The sequence below is a fragment of the Tinamus guttatus genome, unplaced genomic scaffold (assembly GCF_059628265.1).
Source record: "Tinamus guttatus ecotype Peru unplaced genomic scaffold, ASM5962826v1 Tinamus_guttatus_pri_ptg000490l, whole genome shotgun sequence".
Lineage (NCBI taxonomy): Eukaryota > Metazoa > Chordata > Aves > Tinamiformes > Tinamidae > Tinamus > Tinamus guttatus.
The window spans coordinates 363328-386628 of NW_028289024.1; the positions used below are offsets into that span (position 1 = coordinate 363328).

Genomic DNA, 23301 nt, shown 5'->3' on the forward strand with positions numbered 1-23301 from the left:
CCTCCTTTTTGCTTCTTCTCCCCTCCAAAATTTCTTTGAAAGTCAATGAATAGATAAATATGCATGTGAAGTTCTTCAATTTTCACTTTGCATTTCTTCAGAATTTGGAAAGCAATTAACCTTAGGTCTTGCTATCAGCTCTTAGCTATGCAAAGTTCCACCTCTTTCTTGCAAAAAAAGTGTTAGAAGGGCTCATGTCTCCTGCCCTATGCAAGCAGAGGGGCTAATAGCGATCTGGAACGAGTAGCCTTGTTTTCAAGACCACTTTAGAAAGAGGGAAGGTAAGCCCCATCCCCCACCTTGTATATCCTCCCAGCTTGTCAATAGACAAATTTTTGCAGTTTTTGATGTAGAAGCTCACAGCTGTTTGAAGAGAGCACAGTCGTGTTCATACTTGCATATTCAACACTGTGTTTCCCATTCTTGAAGAGTTCAGTGAGTGCCATCTACCTCATTTTAACTGTTTGCCTATATACACCTTCAAATTGGGTTGCACTAAGTGCATCCATCTTCAATACTGTGTTTGATTGAAAAACAAATACTACTGAAACTACCCCAACTCCATTTTCACATTTTTTTCCCCGCTGTGCTGATCACCTCCTGTCAGGGAGTTTATCAGCAGGGTCTGATGGAGAGAAATTGCATGGGAATCAAAACAAAATGGAACCACCTGCTCTTATCTGCAAGAGCTGCATCATTAAAACAGTGGTAAATACTGCCAAGATCTCAGGGTGTTTCATTAATATCAAAGCCAGTGATGGAGCACTCTTTCAAAGGAGTTGTCATTTATCCTTTATAATGCATATGCTTTCACAAGATTAAATAACACCCTAGGTCAGTGCTCAATTCAGTCTGCTGGAATTCTAAAACATTAAAAACAGTGGAAAAGCCCATCATTTATCAGCTGATTTCTTTAATTTCATGTTGATGAAAAGGACCAGGCTAATCTATTTTCTAACGTGTCTTCTAAAGCATTAACTGGGAATGGGTGAAGAGGGGCTAAAAATCCCTGGCAGTGGTGCAATAGCGAGGAGGAAAAAGTTTATTGTGTGTTCCCTGTTTTGAGTCGCATCAGGGGAAAAATGGTAATAAAATCCCTATTCATGAAGGCAATGTAACTCCTGTACTTTGGCTCATTATCTTGCAGGATAACTTATACCCTGAAAAACAATTTATTTATTTGTTTATTTTTAGCTGTTTTGAAAGATGAAAAGAGAAAGAAGAGATACTCCCACTAGACTTAGACTGGTACAAAAAATGTCATTGTCTCTGAGCAACTTTTGCAGAGAAGAAAATAAAGATTTAATTAAGTACCCTCTTCCTTAAAATAAAATCATTTATTTTTAATATATAAATAGATAAACTTAGGAGGAAAATGAAGGCTGCTTTGAAACAACACTGAGAAAACAAATCTTTGAAAGGCCATGCTCTGAAAATACTGAGATAAAATCTTCCAGTTTTCTAAGATTTTCAGGATGGCTCTCAAAGTGTCTTCATTTTTAAGTAGTTTCATTCAACATAGTGGTGCATATTTTGTCCACAAAATCTTATTTTCAAACCATATCTCCTGGTACTTCCTCCCCATGCTGTACGCCCACACCCCACACACTGCACACATATTCCATGTATTCACTCAAAAGAAAATTGATGCATACTGGATAACAGAGTAGGGAATCATTTCATTTTGGACACCTTAACCAAAAAAAAAAAAAAAAAAAAAAAAGGAAAAAAATCCCCAAACAAACAAAACAAAGGAAACAAAGAGCTGAAGACACTGAGAAGGGAACACAGTGAAAACCAGAACTCCTGCATTTTCTCATGAGCAATCCCGGGAGTCATCAGCTGCCCTGGAAATCTGAGAAAGATCCTCTTTACCACCTTTTGCTGCATCTAAAATCTTGCAGTTTCCCAGTCTGTCCACCGATTGACTAAGGCCATATGAGGATCTGGGTGGGATTCAATCTCCAGAGAACATCAGAGCCTCCCCAGAGAAAGCAAAAGTGGATCTGTCACCATCGCCATGAACCGTTGACTAGAGAATCTGTTCAACCTGATTTCCATGTCTTCTTCATCCCCTACTTTCCTCTCCTTTCTACATGCCTTGTAGAACTATTGCCCCATTTCAGACAGTTTTGGGACAGTTTTTGGGACAGTTTTGAGTAGAAATCCCAGTCATCCTTTCTCTCCTGCAAATTTCATTGAGGTTTGTGGTACAGGGGGATATTGAAGAGCCATCGAGGGGCTTCCACTTGGCTGCCAGCCTTTGCAGACCAGGTCATGCGCTGGCACATGCAGAGCAGAAAATTGGGCACTGGAAGGCATTTTCTTGCCCAGGTAGGGCAGCCCAAGAGGAAATGCACCTGGAAAAGTGTTTTTAGGCTATGGGGAGGGAGCAGGGAGATGTGTGTGGAGGAAGCCAGGTGCCCCTGGAGCTGCTGGTGGCAGAGCGGCTTGTGGAGCTCTTGCTCTGGCTGCAGCCCCAAGACACTTGGAAAACATTTTTCAAATGGAAATATTCACTGAAGCCAGGACCAGCCACACTCGCTGATGGCTGGAGCCACATTCCTCCTTTTTTTCTCGCAGCCAAAAGCTGTTCCTTCCTCTGCATCCCGCATGTTGTCACAGACACCAGCCCCACTCTTCTCCTACCTTTAGGATGCCCGTTCTCCGGGCCTCAAAACCCTAGACCTTCTCCACATCTATTCCTTCCCATCTCACCCCACCATCCCCTCTAATCTGCACAGCCACGTGTCACCTCTATCATCACTTTCTTTAAACTAAGACCACAGATCTGACACTTGGGAAATAATTCTGCATCTTCTCCCTTCCACATTCTCCCAATTTACTCACTGTAGAAATGATTTAAAAGTAGAGTTGGTGAGAAAAAGAAAAGAAAAATTTAGGGGAGGAGGAAAAATACCATATATTTCATTGGTATTGTGTTGGAATCAAAACAAGACTTTTTGTTTTTTTGTTTTCCCAAATATCTCCTCCAAACTTTTTTTTTTTTTTTTCTTCCCTTGGTTTATAATAATATTAACAGTACTAACAACTTGGCTTCGCTCTGCTATTTTCCTTTCCTCCTGGACAGTTCTCAAAAGAGATCTGCACTCAGTTACAAGAAGAAATCTGAAAAATGGTGGAGAGTTTCAGGAAAACAATAAAAATATCCACAAGCTGACAGCTTTTCCTGATGGAGTTGCTTTAAAAAAACATAAGGAAAGAATCCTCTTTTACAGTCTTTTTTATAACTTGCCATAAAAGAAAAAATCCACCACCTGCAAGCACCATGCTTCTGGCATGCTAAATATAAATAAGTCTCTCCTGGGACACTGTTAATGATATTTAATAAGCACAGAAAACCAGAAGGGGTCTATTTTATTGTAAATGCTGACTGAAAAGTTTTTGAACACTTTTTTTTTAGTGAAAAGTAGTTTGAAGGTTCAAATATGCTGCTTGGATTGATGCAGGTGGGCAGGTTTGGGATGTGAGGTGCTGTGTTCCAAGAGAGCTGGAAATGCTAAAAATTTCTTTCTTTGGAAGGAAACAGTAGAAATCACTGAAGATATAACACAAAAGGAATGCATAAACTTTAAGAAAACAAGGAAATCTCATACATATTCCGCATCCTAAGTGTATATTGGATTGCCCAGCAGGTATCAGTTATTTGGGCAACATTAAACTGTGAATATGAATATGGTCTGTGTCTCAAGGTAGAGTCCCTGAGTTCAGACCCGTAGCTGTGGACACTTAGAGATGGGGCTGGGAATTGCTGGGGCTTCTCATGTTGAGAGGATGTCCCTTAAGAAGAGTGTTGTGAAATGACCAGGGCATAACCCAACTGGGGATCCTGGAGGAGACGAAGGAGTTTGGTTTGCTTTCCAAAAAGAACGAATGAGAAAGGTCTCTCTCATCCTACTGGTAAACATTATCAATGGAAATGAGCTAAAAAATGCAGGAGGTTGTAAAAATAAACTGTTGTAAACTCTGGTTTCTTGATGCATTTCCTAGAAGGCTGTTTCTTTTCTTCCCTTCCCAGCTCGCTCAAGGCCTCATGTTTGTAAACCCTGTTTCAACCAGGGTCTTCCTGGAAAACCTGACACCCAAACAACACCCTTGAGTTCATCATTACTTCTTGGTCTTAATTCATGGATGTTGGTTTTCTGGAGAGCAAAGGTGGCATCTAGTGCTACATACTTCTTATGCCTTTATGTGTATAAAACCTTCAACCAAAGCACCAGCTGAAGTCAGTCATGAGTTTGTTGCCTAACCGGAAGCTATGAGCATCTCAGCGAAATGCACTGAATTACGTGGTTATCCACTTCTGGTTGCAATGCACTGGGCAGGGATAACGCTTTAATTTAAAAATCTGCTTTATTTTTCTGCATCTGCATATCATTTTACTCCAGTTGATCTTTGCCCATTTTCTCTGGCTAGACTATAAGCTCTTCCTGAGCCTCAGTACCTAGGAACCTTCAGAGGTGTCTGGAGGTTACTATTATAGTGTGTCCATTCATCTGACAGTGGCCAGGGCTGCCATGAATACTCCCTTACAGTAGTGCAGTCCTACGGAGTAGTTAGAGCAGTACAGATTACTGTGGTTTTAGAACATATGCACCTACCAACCCTCTTTACTCCTTCAAGACTGCAATCTCCATGCATGGAAATTGTAGCCAATATAGTATGAAAATTATAGCCATGATTACAAGCCAATATTCAGGAAAGAATAAGCAAACACTCTGTTTGATGTTGCTCCTGTGGGACTCTTTTTCTGAAGGCAGAAAGGCCAGACACAGGGTGTTTTGCGAAAGGACTGCTTCATCACATGCATATCATATTTTGCACTACACAGGCCCTTTCTTCATATCTACTTGCCCACCTGAGCCTGGTTAGAAAACCCAGCATGTTGCATATTCAGCAGAGAGGAAGACAGAAGCACTTTTGGGTCATACTGGATCATTGCTGGATCTGCAACCCCAGAGTGCAATGAGGGCTATTCCCTCCCCTCCTGCTATGTTTCTCATGCCTCCTCCCTCCTTTCCTTCCCCCGAGTTGCAATTCCAATTTCTATGCAAGCAGTGCATGTATGTGGAGAACACATTAAAACCATCTGCGAGGCTGCTTGGCAGCTGGATAAATGCAAACATGGTCTCGAGGTGTTTATCTAGGGGTATGGAATATAAATCAGCCCAACTTATTCTGGCACCATGCGAGGACCAGGGAGACCACATTTGGAATACGGTGTGCAATTGTGGTCACTCTATTACGGGAAGGACATTTGGTGGATTGGAAACAGGCAGGGAGGAGCAACCAAAAAAAATGACCTAGGATTTTGGGGAAGAAGAAGGGGAAAAAGAGAGGACTCAGTGGATTATGCCTCTGCATAAGGGTGTTTTTCTAGAGCAGCCCATGTATTCCAAGCCTGGCTGTCAGAGCCTGTGTGTGTGTCTGCAGGTATAGATCTGTAGGTGGGGAAATGTGTAGGAAGGAGAATACATTTGCTGGTCTGTATCGTGTAATGCAGGTGGAGGGCAAGCCTGTTTTGGGGAAAGATGTTCTGTGTGGGTCCCAGGGTGTTCAGGGGGGTAGCTGAGGACACAGAGCTGCAGCACCTTTGGGTGGACTTGCGTGTGCATGGTCCACCCTGCTTTTCTCATTCCAGTATTCCCAATTCCTTCAAAACCCGCTAGGGTTCCCTCTTGGAGGTGGTAGCACTTGTCATACCGGTCAATAAAAGAAAATATAGAAATAAGCATGCTAAGTGGTACTGCAAAGCGGATGCTCCTGCATACAGTTCATTCATTCTTTCTCTATATTATTACACATTTTACACACAGTCCATTTACAGCTACTGTAACTCAAGACCTGCCCCTTCTGTGCATTGCAAGACCTGTATATATGCTCAGCAGACAAAAAACCCCCACAACCTGAGCAAGACTCCCTAATTACATCTATAGCAATTAATAAAATAGACCATAACCTGTTCTCAGGCCCTGCAGGTTGTGTGTGCATGGTGCACACTCATAGTGGCATAGCTTGACTCACATCCACATGCCCAAGATCTCTCTTATGCGTGTCCTAACAGGGCAGTCTTGACTGTCCTGCCATTGAAAAGGACTCCTGGTCTGGTTTGGCCCCCAAGAAGTATCCACGGGGGCAGAGACAGCTGCCCTAAGCCAAAACCATGCCAGGAACGTGCTAACTAGAGGCAGCTCAATGAACTGCAGGACAATATCTGAGCCCATGCCTTGGCCATATCTCCCTAAGACAGTTGGACTGAGAGTAGAAACAGGAAGAAGTTGGGATAGAGGGAGGAGATATGAGGATCTTCCAAATCTGGAGTCTGTAGGACAAATCCTGAAAGCCCTACATGCTTTATTCTCCCCTTGACTTCCAAGGCACCTGAGCTCAGTCACATCTCCTGAGGCAACCCTGGTAGACTGGATATCAGGGGAGGGTGCTTGAGCCTCTGGAGAAAAAATCAGGGCAGGCCTTGAACTTCTGCAAGGCCAAAGGGAGCCTGGACTTGGGGACGGGTCCTTTAGGGACAATGGAACCATAAACTCAGGAAACTCGCATGCCTTGGGTAAATATGCATGGCTTCTTAACTAAAAATAACCCCTTCCCCTAGCAAATAAGAGGTTTATTTATTAAAAAAACAAGCCATTTCAAGGCAAGCTGCAACACCTAGGACTCTGAGAAAGGACTGCCGATGGCCTTCGCTAATAACAAGTTTGTGTAAAAATCTCTCTTCCCCCACAAAATGTCCCATCTCCTTTTCCAAACCAGGGTAAGACAGGCGTTTAATTCATGGGTGAAAAAAAAAAAAAAAAAAAAAAGAGATCAGGTCTGATGGCTTATGGCTGGGAATTTTACTTCATCCCCTTCCAGGTTTAACTTTGGGGTGGCATCAGGCTGCCCACCATGGCTGAAATGTAATATTTATGTACGTAGAAGAGAAATTTTAGGGTTTCCTGTTCTTTCTGAAAGGCTTTCATCTGGAGACTAAATTTAAAAGAAAAGGGGAAAAAAAGAGAAAGGAAGAAAGGAAGCCAAATGTTTGTGGAGACAGTTGTATGTGTGAGGATTCTTTTCTTTTTTTCGTCTTTCTTTTTTTGTGGGGGTCTCCCTCCCTCAATGCTTTAGCCAAAAATCACAGATGAAGAACGTATCTTGAAGTGGGGCTGTGAGGAAATACACTGGACCGGAGGGCAGTCGTGCTCAGCCTAGACCCTTCATGGACAGGTCCACCTGGAGCTGCCTCCATGTCATCCCAGTTCAGCTTGGATTAAAGCCAATGGCAGGTCCTCAGGCTCAGAAATGCACCTGGGAGGGATTTATGAGTAGATGGCAAAGTCTGTAGAGTCTCTTCTAGGCAGACTGCAAGGTTCTCATCCTGTATTAGCCAGCATTGATAACTAACGAAAGATAATGTTCTTAAGGGGGAAAAAAAAGAAGAGGGAATTTAAAGTTTTTACTCACAAATAGTTCTCATTATTCTGAAGGAATCTTAAATTTATACCTTTTTTTTTACCTTTTTTAACTTTTTTTTTTCAGGTTGGACTTTCCTTTGGGCTATCTAAATGGTAGCAATCACATATCTAGTTGCCACAGGCTCCTCATGCTCCAGAAGTGCTTGGTGAGCCCATGCTTCCATCTTGGCAAGAACTGGAGGAAACGACATTGCCCCATCCCCGAGACCTTTCTCAGAACAGAACTTAGGTTTGGCTCTAGCTAAATCACATTTGGCTTGTTTCAGCTGACCAAGCTATTGCTGATCCCTGGTAGACTACTATATTGAGTGTAGAAGGTAATATACCTGAATATGCCAACTCATGGCTCTTTGCCTGGTCTCGCAGAGGCTGAATCAAGGATAAAAGGGAAGTTAAACCCAAGAAAGACAAGTCCTCCTCTCTATGGGAAGGGTGGATACTGGTACTCTCCATGCTCCCATCAACCCTTTCCTTTTAATTCCCAACATCAAGTCTACTAGCCAATTTCAAAGGCCATTTTTAATAGCTGCTATTACGCTTAAATCAGTCCTGGCAGAAAGATGAAGCTGGTGTTGGCCAGGCTTATGAGGATACAGGTGGATTGGGAGCACTGGCTGTGTTCTGGCTCTGCATATGACCCCACAGGTGTGGGACCAGGAGGAGCACAACAAGAGGAGCAACACTGGAGACTATTGACATTTGGCATTGCATTAAAAGGCCCATGACGCTTGCAAAAAAAGCCTAATCACCCGAGCTGAAGAAATCTGTGGGTTTAATAAAACTGAGGCAGTAAAACCAGCAAAGAGGATAAGTTAATGCCAAAAAGAACAGACCAGAGCCTGCTTCAAGAGGATGGTGGAGCTTGATTTGAGATACTTATCTCCACTCGGCTGGCTGCTTCCTAGGGAAGAGCTAACGAAGTCCATGCATAGGCAGGATCACATTTTCCAGTCAAAGAGCCAGGGCTGGTGTGTGAGTATCCTTTGCAAATCCAAGCCTGTGCTGGAATGGTGAAGCACAAAGCCCTGCTCCTGGAAAACTTTTTCTTGTTCAGGTTTCTCAAGGGCCAAACAGTAGTGCTGGGCTCACGGATCTCTCCCATAGCTCATCTTCTTTTCTTGTTCTTTTTTTTTTCTTTCATGTAGCTGTTTCAAGCCTTTGGTTAGCAGGCAAACTCATTAGGAGAGGGTAGCTGCAAGGTGAGATATGGAACAGCAGAGACCAGCCCAAAATGAAGGTTCTTCACTGACCCAGGTTACCTCCCATCTCATTCACCTGAATTTCTGATTTTCCTTGGTGCCTGCTAATACACATTAATCTAAATGAATATTAGACTGGGAAAAAAAGCCAGTCAGTGTGCTGGGGGAGAAATCAATTAATCTAAGATAAATTACAAGACTGAATGGAATTCTGCCAGTTTGTACTTGACAAATAGCTGGTCCATGAAGTGCACTCAATGATGAAATGGGGGAAAAGGCAGGGAAGACACTGGACTGCAAGAAATTTTAAATGCATTTTCCTCATTTCAAAACAAAACCTTAGGAGACTTTAAAGATGTGATGACAAAAGTTTTGGCTTTCAGTCAAGTGGGGTTTGTCCATCTGTTTCTATCCACCTGGACTTGAATTTGTGGAGCCTCACCTTGAATTCCAGGACAAAAGGAAATGTGGTTTGTGGTCTGTGCCCTGGATGAAGAGTAAGGAGATGAGAACCCAAATCTTGGCTCTGCCACAGACTCTCCTTTGAGATCGGAGGTGAGGCGTTGAATATCCCTGTGCGTCAACTCTCAAGAATGAGCCCTACCAAGCCTTCATGCCAGGTTACGTGATATTCCTTTCTATCTTAAAAAAAAAAAGTCAGGAAAATTAAGGTGTCCCAAATTCCCTCACTGCTTCTGAAAACACAGATCATTGACTGTTATGGAGTGGAGTAAATCCCAGCACTATGGTGTAATCACACCCAAACAGAGACAGGATCCAAACCGCCCTCTGCCGGGTGGTAATTGGCACCTTCTGTTGAAAGGAAGGCATCAAGAATGATCACAGAAGAGACCTGACAGCAGCGAGTGGTTGTATATATCCTTTGACATGAAGTTGGCTGGGAGCAAGGAGATAAAGCAATGGAAGAGAGGTCAGATGGGGTTTCCATCTGCAGTTTGCGTTCAATGCAGTGCTGCTTACATCAGCTCCTCTCCTTCCTAGATTTGCTCCTTTCCCTCTAATGTTCTTGGGTGTTTGTGTGTCTGCAGATGAACACAGATCATCATATGGCTGCAGATCAGGAAGCTGACTGAGCTGAAAAATAAACCTTCTTCAGAGACTCTCAGGTAGAACAGACCTTCCTTTTGGTTTGCCATTTGGCCCTGTCCATACCTGCACACACAGGGGAATCTGCAATAGCAAATGAAGAGGTACTTTCTCTGCATGCACACAGGTCCTTTACATCTCTGTCACCATGATCCACATCCGTTCATCCCTTGCTATCCAAGTTGGCTGATCAAGGACATAGGCTTGTGCTGAAATCATCTGTTCCCCTGACTGTAGACATGCCCTGTAGGACCTGCTTCCAGGCAGACCATGCAGTTAGAGCCTATAGGACTTCATCTAATTTCTCCTTGAGTGAGAGATGAGATCTTACTGCTGCTCACAAAGAACCTTCTAACTAGAAGTCAATCAGCTGCCTCTGAGCTGATCGAGACAATAGTGAAATAATCGAAAAAAATCCAGCCTGATTCAAGTTTGGGTATGAAATCAAAGTGTTGAGGAGGGCAGGTGTGCATGAAGAGGTCGCAGGTGTTTCTTGGAGAAGCAGAGCCTGTCCGCAGAGATTCGTGTCCCTCTTCCCATGGCTATGAGAGGGAAGTATCCACGCATGCCCGTGAAAACGTGTACATCTTGTAAAGTCCTCTTCTGGGACCATCCCACTCTGACATTGAATGTTCCAGGCTGCAGGATTAAACTCCACTGCAGAGATGTGCAAGACAGCCATCAGGCAAAGCAGATTGTCGACAGCCACGGGGTGGAAGGTCCTAATTCCTGCAGCCTCGGTGGGAAATAATTTCTCTGGAGATAACAGAAGTCTCAGGTCCAAAACCAATCATGGTTGATTCAGGCCAGGGATTTTAAGCAGGATGGGTCTCCTCTCCCAAGCATCCTATACCCACTGCTCTACCCAGCCTTTCCACCTGGGATGTCCCCGCAGTTAGAACTGCTCCCTGCTGGAAGGACAGCTACAGTGGTCACAGGGTGATACTGGCCCTACAACCAGGTCATAAATTGAGCAGTTGAGATGCAGTTTTTGCTCCAGGGACATTTTTTATGCTTTTAGACAAAAGTGAAGCAGAACTAATGGAAGAGATTTCAATCTCTTTTTTCAGGGCTAATCCCAGAATCAGGCATTCTGGCTAGCAGGGATCTCCGGACATCTCTTGTACAGATTTCCACTCAAAGCTAGCACCAGATCAGGTCAGGCACAGCTTAATCTAAGCAAGTCTTATCTGTCCAGGTAACTTATTTCAGTGCTGCGTTGCTCTCCTGGTGAAGAGTAATCAAGTCATACTGCTACCTAAGTGATAAGTGGTTCATCTAAAGAACAATCCTAGACTCAATCTGTGATCAATGACTGGAGACAGGTGGGAGGCAGATGTCACCGCAGAAGGTGTCCTTCTCTGTTGACTGACTCTAGAGGAACCCAGATGTTTGAACTCTAAATTTTAGATGACTGGGTACAGATGAAAAGATTCTATCCATAAGTGTTTCAAAAATCCCAGCTGAATTTTAAAGAGCGTCTCAAATGATGCAAGATGAGCAAACATTGCATATGGGCTATAGAATCTGATTCTATATAGGAATTATTGTGCTTCTGGGGTGTTGTGGAAAGTTGTTGTGTAACCATACACAGCAACACCATCCAACAGTATAAATTACAGCAAAAAAGGCAGGAACGCTGAATGTGCTCAAAAGCACAGGAGGATTTGCAGAGGCCAGAGGCAATCATTCTAGATGAATCATGGTCAATCCATTAGTAATCCACCTCTCCTTCACAACTCCGTCATCCACACCACGACTTCCTCAGCTTCAATTTTTATTTTGTTTTGTGCTTGTTCTCTTCAGCTCTTTGAATACCAAATGGATTAATAAATTGATCCAGGCCGAGGGGTACTCTGCTCCTTGTGATCTGCAAACACGATTCTCAGCTAATCTTACCCCAATTTAAAGATAAAAGTGAACCCTTGGTTGCTCCATCATAAGAAACCTTGGGTGTGCTTGGGGCCCCTTCATTATACTAATGAAAAGAAATGAAAACCAGAGGCTTGGACCCAGCTTCCAAGCCCGATGTTCAGAAGGTGATCACAGCTGTCAGGGCAGGAAGCAGTGGGGCTGGTTACCCCATGGGAGATCTCACAAGAGAAGAGGACCCTTCACATGTCTGAAGTGGCGACCATTCATTTGCGTTGACGGAAGCTTGGCTCAGGAATGCGCCTGGTATGGAAATAGTTCCACGTAGCTGCCATGGGCTGGCATTATCTCAAAAACAGAGGATCAGATGGGCATGGGCACAGTTTTCTACCTGCCTGCATCATCATTCTTGGACTCTGCTTCCAGGCTTTGTAGAGTCAAAATACAAAGTCGTTGAGATAGACAAAATCTGCCCTGTGCTGCTGAAAATCCATAGACAGGACAGAGAAGAGACCTGGAGGGGTGGCAATGCAACCCACAAACTTCCTGACAGTTAGAAGAGAAAGTTCTCCTGCCACTTATGCAAGTGCTCTTCATAAATGCTCCATGAAGTATCAGGGGAGTCAGCCTGAAGGTTTGGGGTGGCCACCCAGGGTTCATGTTGTCCAAATCAGGGCCACTGTCCTCCCATAAATTCTGTCTGCAAGTAGGGGCAAGTGCTTTTTATGCACATAAAAATGAGTTGCCTTCCTCAGGCCTTTTTTACTGGTATGTCGGTGAGGGAAGAGGCAATGGGGTTAGGTCCGTTTGGCAGAGAAGGGCACAGCTCTACATATCCTCGGGTGATTAGCACAAAGAGAAACCAGGCCCCAGTTTCCATATCATCAAAGAAGTGACAGATTTAAATGCTTTTTAACCCTGGTTTCTGAAGCCTGTGCACAGAGACTAAGCTTATACGTCTTTAGGCAAGCAATTAGTTGCATTAAAGCTAATTCGGTGCAGATTACAGCCTTTTGTTCCGTCAGCCCTCACCTCACAAGAGCATCTAAAACCATCCATCTCCTGGTGTTCCGGGAGCATGAGGGAATGGCCATACCACAAAGCTGGGAATCAGTTAGCCTGTTCACATCCCTTGGCTTTGTCATGCCAAGGGTGCATCTATGGCCTAAAATCACTGGATGGAGGCTCTTTTGCAAGGTGGGAAGATCTTTTCTGCACTGCGAAGTCTGCAAGCGACAACTCTTTCACAGATCGGAGACATTCTGCAACTTTCTGCTTTGCTTCTGATGTGCTAGTCTGAATAGCCTTGGGCTCATAGGCTGGGGTCACTGGAGGTACTTTAAGAACATGTTAAGAAGATGTTTCTTGGAGAAAGTCTGATTAGGACCCATTCTGCCTTTAGATAAGGGGATCTTTTGCTGATTAATTGGATCTATTTACCTATTGCTAATGATTCCTGTGATTCGTTACAGCCTTGAATATACTGCTGTGCGTACCAATACTAAGATAATAATGATTCCCCCTTTTAGCTGTACTATTTGAGATTAAAGAGATATTTGCTATATGGGATGGAGAATATAGTCTCAATTTTATCGCGCAAGCAGCTCTGAAAAGTACTTCCCAATGCCAAAGATATCTAAGTGATAATGAATTTATATTCCTTTCTATGCAGCCAGTGGAAGAGCTAATGCTGGCCTTGTAATTGCTGGACCAGGTCTCAAAACAGGGCCAAGGGAATGTTTTCAAAGCCCTGTGGTTTTGTTCCTTTGTTCTTCTAAACTTACTGTGATGAAGGGTCCAGTGTCCGCTCATTTGTTCCTATGCAATCACCATGGCTCCTCAGGCCAATACACACCATTGCTGGTAATCAGACCCATCACTGCTAAATACAAGACTGACTGGTTGATATCACAAAATTCCAAGGTAGGCTGTTGGTCTAAAGTACAACAGAAGGACATGTCTTTGCACATGTGTTTTTTAATGAGGTGTTAATTGAGCATTGGGTGAAGAGGACAAAGAAGCACAGAGGATGTGGCTTGAGGTTTTGGCTGGTGTCAAGTTGGAGTCTTGGAAGAAAATGAAAGCTGGGTTTTTACTGCCCCTTGCTGTGATCTCCAGCAATAGAGAGATACCAGGTGGACAGGCACTCTGCTTTGGGGAGCTCTCCTTTGGATGGAGAAGTGGTCTCCAAATAGGGCGGTGATAGTTATGGGAAGGGAGAATCACTGAGATGCAAGAGTGAAGATGGGAGACGGTCTGGCTTGTTCCCTCCTCTCAGACAAAAGGAGAGAGGGGAGACTGCCCACCCAGAAGTTGCTGGGTCTGTGCAGGATGCTTGAGTTTACATCCCAGTCATTAACAGCTGTAAAACTGATGAAAGAAGCTGAGGAGGGGTGATTGCTTTGCTACCCACATAAGAGCTTTCTCGCCATCTTCTCTCCCCACCCTCACATCTGGTAATGATTCAGCAGCTCAGAATAGAAAGGAAGTGGAAGAGAAGGACTAAATCAAGCTCTGACCCATTCAAGGAGAATGTATTAGAGGGAAAACAGGAGGGCTTTTGGAGGATTACTTTGCCTCCTGTACCACCAGGGTCTTGCTGAAAGGATCCTGGGGAGAACAGATGATTGATGGCATCTCCCACACAACGCCCAGTGCCTGGACAGTGCATATAGGGCTGTAAGCATATGATTATGGCTGTTACATCCTCTTGACCTCCTGAATGCAGTAACTGGAGTTTTGCAGCAGCAAAAAGAGGCCATGAAAATGTTGCTTTGCAGCAGCTTGTGCTGTAAAGTCCTAGTAATACTTCAAAACTGAAGCACAAGTCCCTTTGCCCCTTGTATGCTCTGCATGCTGCACTAACAGAAGGACTAAGGGGGGGTCCCCGCTCAGAGGGTCTCTGTAGGAACACTCACCATGCACCTTGGGCACCTTGGCTTTCAGGTGTCGTTCACACTTGGCCTTGGCTTTTAGCAGTAGGAAGATCTGCTCCTCTTTGGTGATGACATCATCAGCATCCACCTGTAGTGATGAGAAATGCCATTAAACCTCAGCACAGGGAGAGCAACAGTAGCAAACTTCTTAGATAATCCTTTCCATTAGTGGTGTGGTCCATCAGCGTTGCTTTCTGTATCTCAGTTTGCTCATCCATTAGTGTCCCACGCAGGACCCTTTCTAGATGTCACATGGAAATGTCTGTGTATGTGGCAGAAGGACACAGTGCAATTGCTCACATCACAGATACATGCAATGCACACGGTGAGGGAGATTCCTAAAGCAGCATTGCAGGACTGCAGTTTGGAGGAATTAAGCTATTATCTGCCAGAGGTTACAAGTACCAAGGCCTCCTCATCCTATAGGAATCTCAATCTGCTATCATGAAGACAGTGCTATTTCCAGTCTCTCATGCAGGCCCTCGGCCACATGGTATCCAGCTCTATCAGCATCCCATCTGCATCCAAGAACATAGACAGGGCTGCCCAAGACAGGGCTATGACCTGACCGCATCTCCCCTCCACCAGAGTCTGAGGGTTCAGGAAAATGAGGCCACAAACATCAAGCCAGGGGGAATATGTTCCTCCTCCAGTGTGTGCTAGGCCTAAGGTCTCCAGAGGACAAAGGAAATGAGGAGTGGGGACAGGAAAGGGGACAGAGTCATGCAGGGGAGAAGTCTTGGAGTGGAAATACCGTGGGATGTTTTTCATGCTCCTAGGTTTTTGCTCGCCTTCCTCAACAAACACACGGACAAAAATGCTAATAGAATGTGACAAAAAAAAAAAAAAACAAAAGTATTTCTGCTTTTCAGATGGTTTCCTATGTCACAACATCCCAGCAGGATGCAACACCCCAGATTTACACTCCTCCATTTGCTGCTTGCTGGCACATGATGGTAAAAGGTCCCCAAAGACACTTGCTGATATAAAGGCAAAAAAGAAAAAAAATCGATTTACTTCACAAGGCTGGCACTGCCAGCCTTGGAAAGCTGGGGATAAAACTGAGAGGAAGGCTAGTTCCATAAATCCTTTGGTTCTTACACTGCATAGACCGTTGATCTTGAGCGGTGGCAGCTGTTCATCCTTTCTGATGTGTCTCTTGGGTGCTTGGCCTGTGCATCCCGCTCTGATATTCAGGGACAATCACACTTGCTGGATAAGGTTTGAAACCAGGAGAAACTTTCCCCCAGGTCGGTTTGGCAGGAATGGGTGGAAATTTCACCATACCAATCCCAGCTACCTTGGAAGCACACTGACTTTGTCCCTTCATGCTTTTTATTTTCTTGTTTATTTCCTAAAAGCATATTATACTTAGCCATTTTATATAGCCTGTAAATTCCTATTTCTGTCCAGATTTGGATGGGTGATGCGGATCCTACCCTCTGGGAGCTCTCTGATTTGCAATGTACAAGGACATGAAGAGCAGATGTGGAGCTTTCTGTGCTCTACCCAGCTGCTGGCAAGGCTTAGTGTCACATGTGCAATGTGACAACCCTAGTGAACCCCAGGAGGTTTACATCCCTCATCGCTATTTTGCCACTCAGGGCTAGGAGGATTCTTCATTCACCAAATCACACCAAAGCTGGTTCAAAGCCCAGAAAAGGCACGTTTTGTGCCTCAAAGAGCTCCTGAATTCAGGCTGTTGGTTGAGGCACCAGCCTGAAAGCAATAGGTGATGTTTTACCCTGGGTTAAATCTTTCCTGCTCTACTTGCCTCTGTTTCCTTACTATTTATTTGGCTGATTAATCAGATTATAAAGGCCATAGCGGCTGCCTTTCTCTGGATTTGTACGGCACTTATTACTCACTTGTAATAATGTAAGACAGGCTGCAGTGCTCTTTTATAGAAAACAGCATCCTTTTATTTTTTTCTTGCTTGTATTGACTGTGCTGGTGAGTCTAAGCACAGTTAATTTGTCATGCAAAATCCAGGGCATCACATCACATCTGGATAGACAGAGCTGGACCAAGCACCAATGTTCAGCACTGGCAGGCAAAGAATAGGAAAATCCGTGGGGCCAGCAGTGAGACCTTAGCATGAGAAGGAAACCTGGATATAGGTTGTAAATCCTGCACTGCTTGTCTGCATCCCTCTGAAGCACAGACTGTAGCAGGATAATGGCATTTAATTGCACTTATAAAACACTACCATTTGGAATTAAGGTTCCTTTGCTCATTACAGCTTAATTCACTTGGGAAAACAAGTAAAATGAATCAACCAGAGGCCAATGAGTTTCTGAGTAAGGGTTGCTGAAAGTGACATATTGAGGGTTAAGGAAATCCAGCTTGGAAGTAAATTCAGGTTAATTTTCCCTTATGTTCCTATGGAGAAAAACAGTGGATGAGCAGCTGATGTGCTAATAGACACGTAAGATCTGATAAGGGGGATCTGAATGAAACAGAAGTTAGTTTTTCTAGTCCCTGGAAGAAATCCACACTAAAATCCTCCTTCAGAAGTGAGAGATGGTTTCAAAACCGCGTTAACGTTAATGCAAAATAAAGCCATCCCTTTCCAGATGTTTGGCCAGTCCACATTTAGGGCAACATCCAACATTTCGACTCTTTCACTGGAAACATAAAACTCCAGGGTCAGATCCTGCTGTCATTTATAGCTGCACAAATCCTGAGTGATTCTACCAGAGCTGGAGGAGTTAGTGCGGATTTATGCTGGCCAGAGGGAGCAGAACCTGACCTCAGGCATTTCAAATGATTCATGCCTTGTGTGCTTCTTCGTCTGGCTCTGTTGGCCACACTTGGAAAGGGGGCAGCAAGAACCAGCTCCTGGCCAGCAGGATGTATGGTCTCCCAGCCAGGCACAGAAAAGGTGCTTTATTTTCCAGATCTGGGCAAGATGGCCTGGGCAGAGCTCTGAAATGAACCCAGATTTTCTGATTCCTTGTTCCAAACTTATCCCGATCCTTAAAAAGTCTCCCCATTCTCTCCCTTCTCCCTCAAAAACTGATATAAATATTGAGAGATATTATTAGATCAATTTTTTAGTGTTTCTCCTTGGTCAAGGAGGCAAAAACAGATATGAAGACATACGTATGAGTAAGAAGGAAGGTTCTTGTGCAGTTCCATGGTTTGAATCAGATATCAATTCTCAAGAGGCTCAAGGGAAAATTATGCAGACCAACACCGCTGCTTCCTTATTGCTGAATCACCCAAGAAGGAAAACTGAAGCTATTCCAGGACACCCTAATTCCATCTAATTGCAGGTGGCTCTGAGCCTCTTTTGCCCTTTGATCTGCAGTGCTCATTCCCAGGTGTCTTCACCCTTCACCTCCAACCCTCATCGTCCAACTCTTTAGGGAGATATTTCAGGTGTCTGCATGGCTGAAAGCTCACTGGGGACAAAGGAGAAAACGGCTTATACTATCCCAGGGCACTGAAACAGCTCAGTCTTGGCATCAAAGGCTGCTGTGTGGGATGGGGCAGATGCCCACAGCTGGAAACACCAGATGTTGGACCATTTTTAGCTGATCAATTCTCCCTCTGCTTGTGTGCGTGGTTTTCATGCTCTGTATCTTTTGTTCTCAAGACAATACTGTAGGACTCGTCCTTCCAGTTTAGCTGTCTAAGCCCAAAAGAAATCGATAGGAATGTTTTTTGCAGTGTTGGTGCATTAGACATATTTGGATCAGGCTTGACAAAACTTCCACTTTGACAAGCCATCTTGATAGCTGATTGCAAAATACCATGGAATGGCCTTGCTAAAACCATTAGCAGATGCTTAGGCCAACTATTTTTGAATATGAATATTCCTAGGCAACTAAATAAATGGCTTTATTTTCAGAGGTATGGGCTGCAGAAATTCTTAACGATTGAGAGCTGCTGCAGGCAAAACAGTGGATTTGGGTCCCTGAGGTTGGGAGAAACACAGGGCTGGAAATATGGGTATGAAAGGGGTCTGTTGAATACTGACTGGTGCAGAGAGAGGGGAGTAATTCAGCAGTTTTGCAAAATTTGCAACCTACCTAGAGCTCTCCCATTTGCAAACACATACCTCTCCTCATTCCCTGGAAACCCATCAGCAAACAGAGAGCAGCAATTGCCACATGCTCTTGCCAATACAACATTTGCCTTTTCAGCCAGCTGGGGACATCCAGGGTGGGATTTACCCATGCGACTGTGGCTTTTTGATGTTGTTTTGTTTTGTTTTTCTCCAATGACTATAAAGGGAAATGAATCAGATAGAGATATAGACATTTTATGAGTCTGATATTAAAAAAGAAATTCCATCCCAGAGCCCATTCAACTGAGTTTTAGTATCCTCTTGTCTCCCGGTGCCTAGTATCAGCCATAGGTTGTTTACATTACTGCTCTTCTCTAAAAATATCAATAAAGCAATATGGTCTTGGTAAAAGATCTTCACTGCAGGAAAATTTTGCATGAGGAGAGAGAATTTTAGAATTACTCACAGTTCTACTAGGTTAGTAAGAAATGGAGCCTTAATTAAAGGACTGGAGGCTGAGTGCTCTGAATGCCAGCAGGTCAACTCATGTCTTAGGGTCCTCTACTCCAAAGCAAGCCATGCAATAGGAGCAACCATAACTGTTTCTCTCTGAAATCCCTGGAAACTGCTTAAGAAGCCTGAAGGAAACTCTGCCTGTTGTTCACAGGAACTTCATTGAAGACATGCTGCCCCAAGCTCCCATTACCTCTATCATATAATGGTGAAACGCAAGTTAGAAAGACCCAAACAAGGCCAACTGTTGGATCAAGGTTAAAGTCAAGTATGGAAACCAGGGCTCTCCCATCCCTGTCTGACTCATTCAGCAGCACACACAATTGCAACCCTAGATGAGGGATTAGGCTGAGCTGTGTAGAAATAGTGTCACAGACAGGTATGCCTCCCAAATGCAACTCTTTGAAAGGGAGAGGTTATCATGCTCCTGTAAAAGGTAATCACTCTTAAGAAACCTGACAGCAAATCCCTTTCCATGGCTTGTTTCAGCATAAACCCTTATGCTGACCTTATTGGCATTAAATTTGTACAAGTCCAAGGGCTACAAAAAGGTGTTGCACAGGTAGGTTTAGAAAGGCAGCTTTGCCCTTCACTCTCACCATTATGACCTGGGTACAGCTGGCCTGGGATGGCACCCGGGTTCCTCCTTGGCCTCCCCAAATCTGTAACCAAAACACATCTGCTACTCTTTCTCAGTAGTTCCTACCTCTTGGTTTCCCAGCACTGATTTCTGCCAGAAAATGTTCCTTGTGGGGAAAGGTTCTAGGAATGTTTTTTATTCTCCCCCGTGCTAAGAAAAAGCAGAAATGCAGAGCCAGGAGCCAGGCCGAGCAGAGACTGGTGAAGGGACAATGCTATCCAGAGCCTGTTAAATCCTTTTTTTTTTTTTTTTTTCCCCTTCTCCTTGCCCCTAGAGGAGGCCATGGGGTAATTATGATAATGTTTTCTGGTATTTCCATTTCATTGGCTGATCTCCCAGCCACTAAAGTAAACCCCAAATCTCAACGGGGAGGTCATATTCATCCTTGTTTATGGGACTCATTTTCAGAAATAACACTATCCTTTTTGTGAAACTTCCCTGGCAGCGGCTCAAAAAACAGCTAAAGGCAAACAGATTCCTTGGTCGGGGTTGAGAACATCAGAGCCGCTCAGCAGGCCCAATACAAGGGACTGCTGGTGATGACCATCTTGGAAGGCAGTAGACTGGGTAATTGCTGGTGTCAAGGAGCGAGGGGCTGCAGGCAGGAGTAACGGCTGTGAGAAAGATGAGGAGAAGGTAAGTATGAGAATTAAAGCACTAGTGATAGCGATCCGGAGGAAAAAGGGAGGTGGATGGCAGGAATGAGTGAATCAGGTGGTGCCAAGGAGCCAGGCAGGAATTATGTGGGAGCCAAACTGTGCAGATCCTTCCTCAAAACAGCCCTGCTGCTTTGGGACATTTTCTGTCAGTACTTCCTCTGGAAAGGTTTTAATAGTGCTTTGCTTTTGCAAGGAGCAAATACAGGTGCTGGTGGGTTGGAGAGGGATGCTGAGACCATCAGTTAATCTGCTCTGCTGAGCGTGACAGAATATTTCTAAGATTTGCCTTAATGGATGCTTCAGGAGACCTGGGTCTCATGGAAACATCCTTTTCTTCAACAGAGATTGTAATTGGGCTGAGGGCATGAATGGGATGCAATGAAAGTTAGAATTAGAGAGCAGTTCCAGCATTACTGGCAGAGCAGGCTGCTCTCCTAAGCTCTGTAAAGGCCAGGATAGCTCTTAGGGTTAGGAATGCATCACTCTTTGCTCAGAGAGACAGAGACAACCTTCCTGGAGAGCTTTATGTTTCCTAAGCAGCTTTGCTCAGGCCTAATCTGAGGCCAGGGCTGTGCTTGCTGCATATGAGCAGGTGCCTCTGCTGAGACTGGAGCATCAGGTCGGACCGATAGCAATAGGGTGATGAAGCCAGGCAGGGCCAACACCTGATGAGAGCCTCAGAGTAGAGTTTCAGCTACCTTTTGCAGGAGCCAGTACAGCCTTCAAGAAGGGAGTGAGGCAAAACAGGGTTGGTCAAAAGTTCCTGACAATGTGTAGTAGTATGAAGCAGGTGTTGGTGTGGAAATAGTTGGGAGCACCAGGAATTACATGGCAACAGGTGCAAAAAATAAGGTCCTGATACTCGTGTGTTATAAATAGAGTTGTCCTCCTGTAGATGAGAGGAAATGTGTTCTTTTGGTTATTTTGCAGTTTGGCTTAGCTTTCTGGTCTCCGTTTTACTACACTTCTGCACGCCTTTGCTTGGGCCACTGCAGTCTGCTGGTTTACTCAGGTCTGAATGAACCCTGGCAGGTATGGAAGGGCCAGGGATTTGTATGTGCTGTCTTGGACAAAATGTACCCTGTGCAGTCTCTGTTCCTGGGGATGCTGCCAGCCCTATGGCAAGACCGGATCTGCCAGACTGTAGCTGAACCAGTGCTGAGCACCAGCCCATGTCCAGCTGCCCTTCACACGAGATGTTAACGCTGGAGAAATAGAGGTATGTCTGTGATTTGTTGGGGGTTTGTGCCAGCTTTTGCAGTCACTTAAGGCTCATGTTTCCTGGCAAGCAAAACCCTGTGTGGGGTTCAGGAGGAATGCTGAAGCTGTGACCCAATCACTTGACTCTGGAAGTTTAGCACTTCAAGCCAAACAGGTCCCTTACCCCCTGGAAACTACTCTAGAGTTGTGCATGGACCACTGGGGTCTGGCGCTTCATATTTCAATGGCAGCTTACAGCATCTTCCTTCTGGAGAGACAGACCAGAGTAAATACAGATAAACTGAGTCTAATTAGGGCAAAACAAGCTTTGCCTGCTGCCCAGGCAATTTAATTCCCTTTACTTATTGCTACCCTGTGCTTCTTCCCCTCTTCCTCCCCACATGTCATGAGCATCCTAGCACAAAATCTATGCAGAAAAAAAAAGAAATAATCCACTGGGGGCAATTTGTTGCAAATGGGAGCTAGCCTGGAGAGAGAGCAGGGAGTGGGATTTGTTCTGCCCTGAGGGATTTAGTTTTAACTGAATAGACATTATTTCCAACATTAGGAAAAAAAAAAGTGGTTTGCAACTTATTTCCTGTCAGGTTAATGCTGGAAAGATTTAAAAATAAATAAAGCCAGAGTGCCAATTGGCCCTGCCAGAGATACAGTAGCAAAAGCAGCAGAGGCATGATCCACTGCCAGGAGCTAATGGCAAAAACTATAGGAGCAGAGCTGTGGTTTGCTTAGGACACAGCAGTGGTGGGAAGGATGGCGGGAGGAAGGTCGGATAATGGCTTGGTACCCCGGGCTCCTGGATGGGTCACATCCAGACGCTGCAGCTTGCACAAGTGGGTGCACTGGGCTTGTTGGCTCTACCCCGTGGCCATCTGCAACTGTTCAGCTCATTGCATGTAAAAGGGAGGCCAGTGGGATGCAGCAGCAAGGGGGTGAATGTCTCAGGTGGGGTTGAACATCAAGCTGAGCCTGTTGCAGGGCCAGGACTAGAGCAGGACCTCCCACAAGCACCTATCTCGCTCTCCCCTTGCCAAATCTCACATGCAGTGGTTTTGCAATGACAGTAGGACTTCGGGTTTGAGAGATCTGGGTGCTGAGCTGAGCTTTCTGCATTGCTCAGATGTGTCCCTCAACCTGCTTGCAGGAGATAAAGCAACTTAGCAAGGTGCATTCTTTAGCCTTAGTCCTTTCAAAGGCTGAGATTATAAAGGCAGGACTGGGACAACAAAGTCAAGAGGGAGAGAAGGGTGAAAGGGAAGGAGAGAGACAAGTCAGAAGCAAGGCCCAACTGAAAAAGAGTTTTTTGGGGAAGGGAGATGGTTTGAGTGGGAAAGAAAGACTTGTTGAATCCTGACAAAACAGAGTGCTGGGCAGGAGCAGAGGAAGCTCCGAGAGGTTAGTGCACAAGCTGTTCTGCCCACTACCTGGTTTTCCCAGTCTCTCAGAGGGTAAATGAAGTTGTTGTTTTCGTCTTAGCCCCTTGACCACATCACCCAAACCACTACCTGCTTCCGAACAGCAGGAGGTCTCTGCTCCAGCTGACTGGGCACAGGGACCCTGCGCTGCAGCTGCAGAAAGTCCAACAGCCTCATGCTGTGCTCAGAGGTGTCGCGGTCCACAAGCAGTCCAAGGAAAAGAAGCCCTCACCA

At 44.8% G+C, this 23301-nt stretch overlaps 1 protein-coding gene across 2 annotated transcripts in view; it reads right to left on the reverse strand.

Moving 5' to 3' along the window:
- PTH1R (parathyroid hormone 1 receptor) overlaps window positions 1–23301 on the reverse strand; it is a 103015-nt gene that overhangs the window by 32322 nt on the left and 47392 nt on the right. For both annotated transcript variants that reach the window (XM_088533285.1, XM_088533284.1), the window contains one exon: window positions 14590–14695. In XM_088533285.1, coding sequence (XP_088389411.1) covers window positions 14590–14695 — 106 coding nt within the window. The remainder of the gene's footprint in view (window positions 1–14589; window positions 14696–23301) is intronic.